The 13,252-nt window shown below is 46.2% G+C and overlaps 1 protein-coding gene across 2 annotated transcripts in view; it reads right to left on the reverse strand.

Annotated features, from left to right (window-relative positions):
* Positions 1 to 11,981: 11,981 nt before the first annotated feature.
* PPP2R1A (protein phosphatase 2 scaffold subunit Aalpha) overlaps positions 11,982 to 13,252 on the reverse strand; it is a 33,215-nt gene continuing 31,944 nt past the window's right edge. For both annotated transcript variants that reach the window (XM_017673989.3, XM_037025816.2), the window contains 2 exons: positions 12,590 to 12,681; positions 11,982 to 12,431 (listed from right to left, as the gene is read on the reverse strand). In XM_017673989.3, the coding sequence (XP_017529478.1) occupies positions 12,415 to 12,431; positions 12,590 to 12,681 (109 nt within the window). In that variant the 3' untranslated portion in view covers positions 11,982 to 12,414. The remainder of the gene's footprint in view (positions 12,432 to 12,589; positions 12,682 to 13,252) is intronic.

A 13,252-nucleotide genomic window follows, 5' to 3' on the forward strand; every position in this document is an offset into this window, starting at 1 on the left:
CTGAGGTAGCAGATAGCCTCTCGGGACATGGAGGTGCACATATCTCCCAAAACAAGGGACCCAAGGAAGACAACACCAAGATATATAATAATTAAAATGGCAAAGACCAAGGATAAAGACAGAGTATTAAAATAAGCCACAGAGAGAAAAAAGATCACATACAAAGGAAAATCCATCAGGCTATGATCTGACTTCTCAGCAGAAACCTTAGAGGCCAGAAGGGAGTGGCATGATATAGTTGATGTAATGAAAGAGAAGAGCCTCGAACCAAGGATACTCTACCTGGAAAGATTATCATTTAAATTTGAAGAAGGGAGTAAACAATTTCCAGACAAGCAAAAGTTGAGAGAATTTATCTCCCACAAACCATCTCTAAGTGTATCTTGGAGGGACTGCTGTAGACGGAAGCATTCCTAAGGCTAAATAGCTGTCACGAGAGAGAATAAAACCACAGTAAAGGAAGTAGACCAATTAACTACTAGGCAAGTGCAAAATTAAATCAACTACCCCCAAACTCAGTCAAGGGAGACACAAAGAGCACCGAATATGATATCAGATATACATAGAATGGAGGAGGAAGCAAAGGGAGGAGAAAAAAGAACCTTTAGATTGAGTTTGTGACAGCGCACTAAGCGAGTTAAGTTAGACTGTTAGATAGTAAAGAAGCTGCCCATGAACCTTTGGTGACCACGAATCTAAAGCCTGCAATGGCAATAAGTACATACCTATCGATAATCACCCAAAATGTAAATGGTCTGAATGCACCAATCAAAAGACAGAGTCACTGAATGGATAAAAAAACAAAATCCATCTATATGCTGCCTAAAAGAGGCTCATTTGAAACCCAAAGACATACACACATTAAAAGTGAAGGGATGGAAAAAGACATTTCATGTAAATAATAGGGGGTAAAAAGCAAGAGTTGCAATACTTGTATCAGACAAAATAGAGTTCAAAACAAAGAAAGTAACAAGAGGTAAAGAAGGACATTATATAATGATAAAGGGGTCAGTCCAACAAGAGGATATACCCATTATAAATATCTATGCACCCAATATAGGAGCACCTACATATGTGAAACAAATACTAACAGAACTAAATGGGCTAGGCATGGAAGGAGTAGCCTCTATGCTATGCAATGCATTCATTTTAGGATATTTCAACACACCCCTCACTCCAAAGGACAGATCAACCAGACAGAAAATAAGTAAGGAGACAGAGGCACTGAAAAACACATTAGGACACATGGACCTAACAGACATCTACAGGACACTCAACCCCAAAGTAGCAGGATACACATTCTTCTCAAGTGAACAGGGAACATTTTCCAGAATAGATCATATTCTAGGCCACAAAAGAGCCGCAGTAAATTGAGAAGGATTGAAATTGTACCAACCAGCTTGTCAGACCAAAAAGGTATGAAACTAGAAATAAATTATGCAAAAAAAAAGAAAAGCCTTCTCACACATGAAGGCTTAACAACAACCTCCTAAATAATCAATGGATCAATAACCAACTAAAAACAAAGATCAAGCAATATATGGAGACAAATCACAACAATAACTCAACACTGCAAAAATCTGTGGGATGCAGAAAAGGCTGTGCTAAGAGGGAAGTATACTGCAATACAGGCTTACCTCAGGAAAGAACAATTCCATATGAACAGTCTAAACTCACAGTTAATGAAACTAGAAAAAGAAGAACAAATGAGGCCCACAGTCAGTAGAAGGAGGGACATAATAAAGATTAGGGAAGAAATAAATAATATAGTAAAGAACCCTCCTACACTGCTGGTGGAAATGTAAAATAGTTCAACTATTGTGGAAAGCAGTATGGAGGTTCCTCAAAAAACTAAACATAGAAACACCATTTGACCCAGGAATCCCACTGCTAGGAATTTACCCTAAGAATGCAGGAGCCCAGTTTGAAAAAGACATATGCACCCTCATGCTTATCACAGCACTATTTACAATAGCTAAGAAATGGAAGCAACCTAAGTGTCCAACAGTAGATGAATGGATAAAGAAGATGTGGTTCATGTACACAATGGAATATTATTCAGCCATATGAAGAAAACAAATCCTACCATTTGCAACAACATGAATGGAGCTGGAGGGTATTAGGCTCAGTGAAATAAGCCAGGCAGAGAAAGACAAGAATCAAATGACTTCATTCATCTGTGGAGTATAAGAACAAAGAAAAAACTGAAGGAACAAAACAGCAGCAGAATCACAGAACCCAAGAATGGACTAAGAGTTACCAAAGGGAAAGGGATTTGGGAGAATGGGAGGGAAGCGAGGGATAAGGGGGAAAGAGGGTCATTATGATTAGCACATATAATGTAGGGGGGGCACGGAGAAGGCAGTATAACACAGAGAAGACAAGTAGTGACTCTATAACATTTTACTAAGCTGATGGACAGTGACTGTAAAGGGGTATGTGGGGGGGACTTGATAATAGGGGGAGTCTATTGTTCATGTAATTGTACATTAATGATAGCAAAATAAAAAATATATGTATACATCAAAAATTGTAAAATAAATAAATAAATAAATAAAATAGAGAAGAAAAAAGCAATAGAATGAATCAATGAAAGCAGGAGCTGGTTCTTCAAGAAAATTAACAAATTAGATAAACCCATTGCCAGACTTATCAAGAAACAGAGTTTACAGACATAAACAGAATCAGAAATGAGAAAGGAAAAGTCACTATGGACACCACAGAAATATAAAGAATTATGAAAGAATACAATGAAAAATTATATGCTAACAAATTGGATAACCTAGAAGAAATGGACAACTTTCTAGGAAAATACAACCTTCCAAGGCTGACCCAGGAAGAAACAGAAAATCTGAACAGATCAATTACAAGCAATGAAATTGAACTGGTAATCAAAAACCTACCTAAGAACAAAACCCCTGGTCCAGATGGCTTCACTGCTGAATTTTATCAAACATTTAGTGAAGACCTAATAACCATCCTCCTTAAAGTTTGCCAAAAATCAAAAGAGGAGGGAATACTTTCAAACTCATTCTATGAGGCCAGCATCACTCTAATACCAAACCCAGGCAAAAACACCACAAAAAAAGAAAATTACAGACAAATATCCCTGATGAACATGGATGCAAAAATACTCAACATAGTATTAGCAAAGCAAATTCAAAAGTACATCAAAAAGATCATCCATCATGATTCAGTAAGATTTATTCCAGGGTTGCAAGGAGGCACAATATTCAGAACTCCAACATTATAAACCACATCAACAAAAAGAAGGACAAAACCACATGATCATCTCCATACATGCCGAAAAAGCATTCTACAAATTTAACATCTATTCATGATAAAAACTCTCAACAAAATGGGTATAGAGGGCAAGCATATTGACATAATAAAGGCCATGTACAACAAACCCAAGCCAACATCATACTTCACAGCATAAAGCTGAAAGCTCTTCCTTTAAGATATGGAACAAGACAGGGATGCCCGCTCTCCCCACTTTTATTCAACATAGTACTGGAGGTAATCGCTACGGCAATCAGACGACACGAAGAAATAAAAGGCACCCAGATCAGTGACGAAGAGGTTTAACTGTCACTGCTTGCAGATGACATGATATTGTAAATAAAAAACCCTAAGAATCCACCCCAGAAATGCTAGAATAACTGAATTCAGCAAAATTGCTGGATAGAAAATCAATATACAGAAATCTGTTGCATTCCTATATTCTAATGATGAACTAGGAGAAACAGAAATCAGTAAAACAATTCCATTCACAACTGCATCAAAAAGAATAAAATATGTGGGAATAAACCTAATGAAGGAGGTGAGTTATACCCCGAAAACTACAAGAACACTAATGAGAGAAATTTAAGAAGACACCAATAAATGAAAATACATCCCATGCTCATGGATAGGAAGAAAAATAGCCATCCTGCCTAAAGCAATCTACAGATTCAATGCAATTCCTATCAAAATACCAATAGCATTCTTCAATAAACTAGAATAGTTCTAAAATTCATATGGAGCCACAAAAGACCCCAAATAGCCAATGCAATCCTAACGAGGAGGAATAAAGGTGGGGGGATTATGCTCCCCGACTTCAAGCTCTACTACAAAGCCACAGTAATCAAGACAATTTGGTACTGGCACAAGAACAGACCAATAGATCAATGGAACAGAATAGAGAGCCCAGACATCAACCCAAGCATATATGGTCAATTAATTAATATATGCTAAAGAGGCCATGGATATACAATGGGGAAATGACAGTCTCATCAACAGCTAGTGTTGGCAAAACTGGGCAGCTACACGTAAGAGAATGAAACTGGATTTTTGTCTAACTCCATACACAAAAGGAAACTCGAAATGGATCAAAGACCTGAATGCAGGTCATGAAACCATAAAACTCTTAGAAGAAAACATAGGCAGAACTCTATTGAATAGAAGCATGAGCAACTTATTCCTGAACACATCTCGGGCAAGGGAAACAAAGTAAAAAATGAACAAATGGGACAACATCAAACTAAAAAGCTTCTGTACAGCAAAGGACACCATCAGTAGAACAAAAAGGCATCCTACAGTATGGGAGAATGTATTAATGAATGACAGATCCAACAAGGGGTTAACATTGAAAATATATAAAGAACTCACACACCTCAACATCCAAAAAGCAAATAACCCGATTAAAAAATGGGCAGAGGATATGATGAGACACTTCTCCAAAGAGAAATTCAGATGCGTAACAGGCACATGAAGAGATGCTCCACATCACTAATCATCAGGGAAATGCAAATTAAAACCACAGTGAGATATCACCTCACACCAGTTAGGATGGCCAACATTCAAAAGACAAGGAACAACCAATGCTGGCGAGGATGCAGAGAAAGGGGAACCCTCCTACACTGCTGGTGGGAATGTAAATTAGTTCAGCCATTGTGGAAAGCAATATGGAGGTTCCTCAAAAAACTAAAAATAGAAATACCACTTGACCCAGCAATTCCAGTCCTAGGAATTTACCCAAAGAAATCAAGTTCTCAGATTCAAAAAGACATGCACCCCTGTTTATTGCAGCACTATTTAAAATAGCCAAGATATGGAAGCAACCTAAGTGTCCATCAGTAGAGATGAATGGATAAAGAAGATGTGGTACATATACACAATGGAATATTATTCAGCCATAAAAAGAAAACAAATCCTACCATTTGCAACAACATGGATGGAGCTAGAGGGTATTATGCTCAGTGAAATAATCCAGGCAGAGAAAGACAAGTACCAAATGGTTTCCCTCATTTGTGGAGCATAACAATGGAGCAAAACTGAAGGAACAAAACAGCAGCAGACTCACAGACTCCAAGAAGGGACTAGTGGTTACCAAAGGGAAGGGCTGGGGGAGAGTGGGTTGGGAGGGAGGCAGAAGGGGATTGAGGGGTATTATGATTGGTACACATTGTGTGGGGGGCTCACAGGGAAGACAGTGTAGCACAGAGAAGACAAATAGTGATGCTGTGGCATCTTACTATGGTGATGGACAGTGACTGCAGTGGAGTGAGTGGGTGACTTGATAATATGGGTGAATGTAGTAACCACAATGTCTTTCATATATATACTTCATAAGAGTGTGTATCAGTGAAAAACCTTAATAAAAAGAAAGGCAAATGACTTGAGCAGTTACTTCTCCAAGGAAGATATACAAATGGCAGACAAGCACATGAAAAGAAGCTCAACGTCACTAATCATTGGGGAAATGCAAATCAAAACTGCAGTGAGATACCATGTCACACCCATTAGGATGGTAACTATCAAAAAATTAGAAAACAATTGTTGGCAAGGGTGAGGGGATATTGGAACCCTTGTGTACCCTTGGTAGACATGCAAGATGGCACAGCTGCTTGAAAATAGAATGGCGATTCCTCATAAAATTAAAAACAGAATTATTACATGATCCAGTCATTGCACTTCTGGGGAACATACAAAAGAATTGAAAGCAGCGTCTCAGTGAGGTATTTGTACATCCAGAGCAGCATTATTCACAGTATCTAAAATGTGGAAGCAACTCAATGTCCACCAACAGATGAATTATTAAGGAAAATGTGGTATATACATACAATGGAATATTAATCAGCTTTAAAACAAAGGAAATTCGGCAATATAATACAACATGGATGAACCTTGAGAACAGTATGCTAAGTGAAATACAGTAGTCACAGAAGGACAGATACTGTATGACTCTACATGTATGAGATACTTAGAGTATCACAGAGGCAGGGAGCAAGTGGTGGTTTCCAGAAACTGGGGAGAGGGGAGGATGAGGAGGAGAAACTGAGCTATTGTTTAGTGGGTGCGGAATCTGTTTCAAAAGAAGAGATGAATTATGAAGGTGGACGGCAGTGACAGTTGCACATTACAGATATATTTGATACCTCTGATCTGCCCCCTTAAAAATGGATAAGACAGCAAATCTCATGTTATGTGTATTTTACTACAATAAAAAAAAATGAAGAACAATTCAAGGACTTGTCAAAATGAGAAAATCAGTGAAGACCCAGCCCCGGAACCTGATTCAAGCAGTCCTTCCCGTGAAGGACTTGACGTCTCACGTGACACAGCCGGGGGGTGAGGGGGGTTCCAGGTCTTGTAGGGCTGGGTTTTCCCCACTCAGCCCCAGGAAGGCTCTAAGAGCAAACAGCTCCACATGTCACAATATTAAGAACTAGGACTTTGGGTTGGCTAGACTCTGACTTCAGAGGGGTGGTGAGAAACCTGCGGCCCTGAGCATCTTCCTTAGGGACAGCTGCCCACTGCCCGGACAGCACCTCCATTTTCCAGCGGAGTCTGAGCTGCACTCTGCTCCCCACCCCGGGGATGGGCCTAAATGAAGATGTACAGCAGCCCCCACCCTGCTGTTCCTGTGCCGAGCACCGTCTGGAGTAGGTCCTAAGGAGCGGGCCTGAGCCTGCTGGTGCGGCTCTGAGCGGGGAGGCCAGGGAGCTAGCAGGAGCCTGCGGGGGACCTCATTCCACCTCTGCTCCAGATGAAACATGGTCAGAGGCTACTTCCCTTCCCTTCCCATCTCAGCCTCGAGTCTGGGCAAACAGTGCAGTGAGGGGAAGTGATGCCCGACTCCATCTGTAGTGACCTGTTACTTGACCGTTGGACACTCTGGCCAAGGGACAGACGAGCAGGGGACAACCCTAAATGGGGGGTGGAGGGTGCAGAGAGGTCATGCTATTTGCAGGCTTGGGCAGTGTAGCTCATCCTGGCTCCAGCTACTCCCTAGGTTCAGCACCAAGGGTCTAGAGCAGCAAAGAGGAGCAGGACCCACCTGGGGTGCACGACCTGCAGGCGTCCCCAGAGAATCGCTGTGACTCCCTAAGCAGATGAAGGTCGCAGGTGGCACCTCATCCCTGATGAGAAAACTGTTCTCACCAAGGATAAGATCCTGCGTATTGTCACGGAGAATGGAAAGAGGGACAGTTCATCTCCAAAATGAGTTATGGCAGGCTGAACACAGTGCTCAGACAAGTTCCAGGATGAAGGTCCAGGATCAAGGGCCTAGAGCTGTGAACTTCAACTCTCCAGGAGGGGTGAAGCTTGTCTCCAGCTGCTGCACGTAGTGGCTTCCAAGCTAGGGACGTGTAGACAGACCCCTGGCTCGGGCATAATATTTCTGAAGTTCATTCAGGTTGTACCATGTGTCTGAACGTCATTTGTTTTTATGGTTGAGTGATATCCAGTATATGATACGTATTTTATCTGCACATTCATCAGTTGGTGGGCATTTGGTTTCCACATTACTATTGTGAACAATCCATTATGAATGTGTGTGTGTAAGTTCTTGCATGGACTCGTGTTTTCAAGCCTCGTGTGTATACCTCGGCGTGGAATCACTGGATGAAACGGTGTCTCAGTGGGACTGCCAGAATGTTTCTCAAAGTGGTTACACCAATTTACACCCCCACCAGCAGTGAGAGTTCTGGTGTCTCCACACTCCTTACCAACACGTATCTGCCAATGTACAGAAATACAAATGATTTTTGTAGACTGATCTTGTACCCAGCAATCTAACTGAACTTGTTTATTAGGTTTTTTTTTTTAGCAGATTCCTTAGATTTCCTGTAACAAGACCACGTCATCTGCAAACATGTTTCTTCTTCCTCCTTCCCCATCTGCATGCCTTTTCTTTTCCTCACCTAAATTAGGCGGCTAGAACTCGCAGCACAATGTTGCACGGGAGTGGCAAGAGTGGCCATCCCTGTCTTGTTCCCATCTGACGTGGAAAGCAGTCTCTCGTCACGATCACGCCAGCTGTGGGTTTTCGTAGGTGCCTCTAAGGAAGTTCCCTGCTATTCAGTTTGTTAGATTTTGTCACATACTTTTTCAGCACCAATTGAGATGATTGTGTGATTTTTCTTTTATTAGAATGTATTACATTGATTTTTCTGATGTTAAATTAACCCCACATGCTGAGGATAAACTCCATTTGGTTATGATTTACAATTCGGTGTTGCTGGATTTGAGATGTTCTGGTATTTTGCTGAGGATTGTTGCATCTAAGTTCCTAAGAAACGTTGATCCGTGGCTTGCTTTCTTTCTTGGTGTCTTTGGTTTCAGTGTCAGGGCAATGTTAGCTTCAGGATGAGTTGTAAAGTGTCTCCTCCCCTCCTATATTTTGGAAGAGTTTGCGAGGAATTAGTATTAATTTTCTAAGTGTTTTGGTAGAATTCAGTGAAGCCATCTAGGCCTGGGATTTTCTTTGGAATTTTATTACTAGTTTGGTATATTCCATATAGTTCTAAAACACGGGTATCTCTGTGATTTGCTTCCCATTTAAGAGGGATAAAGACTCCAAATTAAGTTAGGTTTTGCCACTACAGTAGTTCAGGTCAGATTTGGTTTTGCTCTCAGTGACTTACTAAAAAGCTTAGCAGGGACTCCCACATCTTGCATCACGGTTATGAGGTGAGGACCCCTATTTCCTAGGGTGCCAGGCCTACCTGCTTCTCCTTGTGAGTCTATTAGGGCCAGCTCCCCTCCTGGCCCTGCAAGGATCTTAAGCTATCAGAGGAGATGAAGGAGTTTTCTCCTTCTGGGAGTGCTTTATGGAGTTCTGGTACTCTCGGTGCATTGAGAGACCCCATCACACGCCCCAAGCACCCCGAGTCTGTCCCTCACCTGGAACACACAGCTGGACAGGGTGAGTGCAGAGGGAGGGGCTGCAGTGGGGACTCCCCCAGGAGTGCTGATGACAAGGCATGTGTCGGATTGACATGGAGCCTAGGGCAGGGCCAGGGCCTTCTCCTGGGGGCTCCTGTGTAATTACCCCTGGGTTTGAAGAGGAGTTTTGGTATCAAGTCCCCCATCTCCCTGCCATTTCCTCGGCCCCAGCCCAGTGCTGGCTTTCCTCTTTCCTTCCAGGACCGCCACCCCAGCTCCCTGGCCTCACCTGACGCTAGGAGGAGCTTCCCGTCTCACTGGGTCCAGTCCTGCAGGACCCCATTCAAGCCCTGCACCCTGGAATCCGGAGGCCTCTCAGGATCCGGCCCCCACCGACTTCTCCACGCCCACTGCACCCCTCCTTTGCCCGCTCTCCACGCCCAGTCACTTCTGCTCCCCTGAGGAGTGAGGAGGGAAAGCTTTCCACGCAGAGGTTCATGTCACAGGCAACAGGCTGGAGATGCCGAACCGTGTGGGTTTTCAGGAGCCGGGAATGTCTCCCAGGGAGGAGCAGGTGGTGAGGCTGTGAAGACTTGAATTCTGGTTGCCAAGGTGACGGCATCCTTCCCTTTCCCTCCAACCCAGGTGTCACCAAGTCCTGGTCTGCGTCCTCGGCCACCTCCCCCCACTTCCCTTTGCCACCACCTCCCTAACCCCTCACACACCTACACCAGAACCCTCCTGGGGCTCCTGGCCGCGGGCGTCCCCCTTCAGTTCTGATGCTGTCACTACTTTTTGTCAAAACCCCCGTGGCTGCCTCCGCCTTCCAGGACAGCTGGACTCTTCAGCTTGCTCCAAACGCCCTATGCCCTCCGGCTGGGCCTCCTCTCGGGCTGCTGATCCTCCACATGTCAGCAGAGCTGAAGTGAATCCCACGTATGTGTCCAGGCCACGTGTGGGGGCCGGTTGCACCAGCAGCAGCCGAAGGACCCCAGCTCCAGGTTTTCTCGTCTTGTGTGGTCCCCTCCCACCCTGACCTGGGCTTGGCTCTATGACTTGTTCTGGCTTGTGACGCACGCAGTGGTTTGAAAAGCAACCGTAAACTGGGACTTCTTCTGCCAACTGCTGTGGAACGGCAAGCTGTCAGGTCAAGAGGTGCTGCTGCCCTGGAGCAGCTGCGTGCAGAGCAGCTGTGGCAGGCCTCGGCGGAGGGGCCGGAAGGCACCTCAGGGTGCGAAGGGGTCATCCTGAAGTTCCAACCCCAGGAGACACCACATGGAGTGAAAGCACCTCCCAGCTGAGCTGAGCCTGGGCTGCAGAATTACGAGGAATAAGGCACTTTTACTGTTTCGGGTCATCACTAAGTTTTGGGGTGGGTGTTAGTAGTACAGTACATGCGGAACACCATGGATCATTCACTCTAATGTACCTTCAATAACTGCTAGAAGGCTGCCTACCATGCTTGAACGTTGAACATTACACTCAAAGTAATGTACTGCCCTCAGCTCACTTCTCTCAGTCCTTCAAATATTTACGTCCCAGGAAAGGTACAATTGTGGGTTGGGGCGGCGAGGTGCGGACGGGGGAGCTGAATCTAAATCCCAGGCTCTGCCATTATGAAGCGACTGAATTAACAATGGGAGGAATGAGGCCTCCCTCGCCCTCACCGCTCAGGACCCAGCGGGGTCTGACGAGCCCGCAGGATTGGGCAACACAGAGCTGAGCTGATGAAGTCACCTTGGCACCCATGCCAATTACCCCCCACCCCACTGAGCCAAATTTCACTCAAGTTATCAAGTCCTCTGTGAAACCTTAATGCACCACCACCCCCTAACCCTCTTGCTGCTCTCTCTCCAGAGCTCTTTGAGCCCTGCATAAGTTAGAACTGGGGTGACCTGCAAGTGATGAACTCCCAAATGAATAGCCAAACACTGTAACTTCCAGGTAACCACCACTGGCACAGATCTTCACAGCAGCAGGGGCCCAGTCTCCTAACATCACTTCTTGGCCCCAGATGGCTGCACCCACTCCAGCCATCTGGTCTACATTCCAGAATATAGGAAGGCAGAAGGTGGGGGGTGTGCCTATCTTCCCTTGGGAACACTTCCTAGAAGCTGCACACACCACTCTTGTTCCCATAGGATTAGCTGGAATCTAGCCACAACGCCACACCCAATTTCAAAAGGTCAGGGAAGATGCGTCGAAGCTAGACAATCACGTGTCCAGTTAAAAATCAGCACGTTACTATTAGGAAAGAAACAGGAGGACACACATTGAGGGACAACCGGTTCTGCCCTGCCACAGGCCCCTTCCTGCGCTGATACAGGCCTGACTGCCCTGATACCTCTGCAGGGGCAGGTCTGGCCTGCAGGGCACTCTGCCAGTCTGAAGCTAACCCCAGCTGACTGCCTCCCACGTGCCATGGGCCCTTACCCACTTCACGTGTATTAACTCATTTATCTTCACACCTGGCCCTGTGATCTAGACTCTACTGTGATCCCCGCTGACAGAATACAAAACTGAGTTCAGAGAGACAGGGTAACCTACTTAAGGGCACACAGCTATTCACTGAAGGAACTGGGATTGAGACAAGGCAATCTGGCCTCCAGCCCCCTGCTCTGAATCACCGGCACTGGGCCAAGGCCCAAAATGTAACAGCATCCCTGAGCTCCACCGGCCAGGGACACCTCATGGCCTCTGTACCCCGCAGGCAGCTGCACTCCAGAGAAAACCCAGGCCTAGTAATAGCCTTCCTCAGACAGGAGGGCAGAGACCAGGGCCCTGGCGTGGCGCTTCCTCCTCCAGGCTAGTGACTAAGACCAGAGGACTGGCTGTTTCTAGACCTTTATTTCTCTGTGAAAAGGGGGAAAAGGGGAATAAAATAAAAATGGCACAGTTGACACACACGAAAACCACTGAGGGGGAGGAAGGGAGAAAGGAGGTGGAGCAGATGGGGGACAGGTGTCCCCTTTACAGCAGCAGGATCCTGTGGTCAGGATGCTCACATCTCTCCACCACGGGCGGGAGTGGTCCCTTCCCCCCAGGGCCGCTGTCCTGTCCCGCCATGCAGGCCCCCCCACCCCTTGGGAGGACGACAGATGGCAGATTCCCAGGCTGGGGAGAGGAGGAACTGGGCGGGGTAAGGGGCCTGGGGTCAGACCATGCACAGGGGGTGACAGCAAAGGCCCACTACTGTCTCCCCAAGGAAGGGACTTGGGGGAAGGTGGACACCAGAGACCGGCAGCTGCTCCTTGTCCAGCATCAGGCGAGAGACAGAACTGGGGGGACAGGAACAGGAACAGGTGGGAGTCAGACCACAGCAGGCCCTCCACCCACTGCTGCTCCTGCATCGCCCCCTCCCAGGCCCAGGCCCAGGCCCAATCTCACCGACCCCGCTCCCGCTCCCGCTGGGGTCTCTGGGTGCTCCACGCCTTACCAGTCAGGGCCTCCTGGGCAAAGTACTTGACGTCCACGTCCTGGTCCTGGGTCAGCTTCTCCAGGATGGGCTTGACCTCGCTCTGCAGCGTGCTGGAAGGAGAAGGAAGACAGTGAGCCAGGCTGGGCCAGGGGCACAGGCAGGCGGAGGGCTCCTGGCAAGGTGCACATAGACATGGACAAGCCCATGAGGCCGGATACAGGCCTTCCGGAGATGAGAGTCTGATAAACCAGGACAGACGTCTCTGGGGCCCAGAACAGGCACACAGGGGTCAGTCAGTCTAGGAAAGTGGGCCACAGAGTCCAAGCCTGCAAGTCTTTGAGGGGTGGCAAACTGATGTCTTTCATTTGTGTAACGCATTTACTGAGGCCGCCTGTGTATAAGGCATGTGTTCACTGAGGCTGCCCGGGTATAAGGCATGCGTTTACTGAGGCCGCCTGGGTATAAGGCATGCGTTCACTGAGGCTGCCCAGGTATAAGGCGTGCGTTTACTGAGGCTGCCTGGGTATAAGGCGTGTGTTTACTGAGGCCACCTGGGTATAAGGCGTGTGTTCACTGAGGCCGCCTGTGTGTAAGGCATGTTCACTGAGGCCACCCGTGTGTAAGGCGTGTGTTTACTGAGGCCACCTGTGTATTAGGTGTGTGTTCACTGAGGCTGCCTGT

This window comes from Manis javanica, chromosome 17, assembly GCF_040802235.1.
Source record: "Manis javanica isolate MJ-LG chromosome 17, MJ_LKY, whole genome shotgun sequence".
NCBI classification, from domain to species: Eukaryota; Metazoa; Chordata; class Mammalia; order Pholidota; family Manidae; genus Manis; species Manis javanica.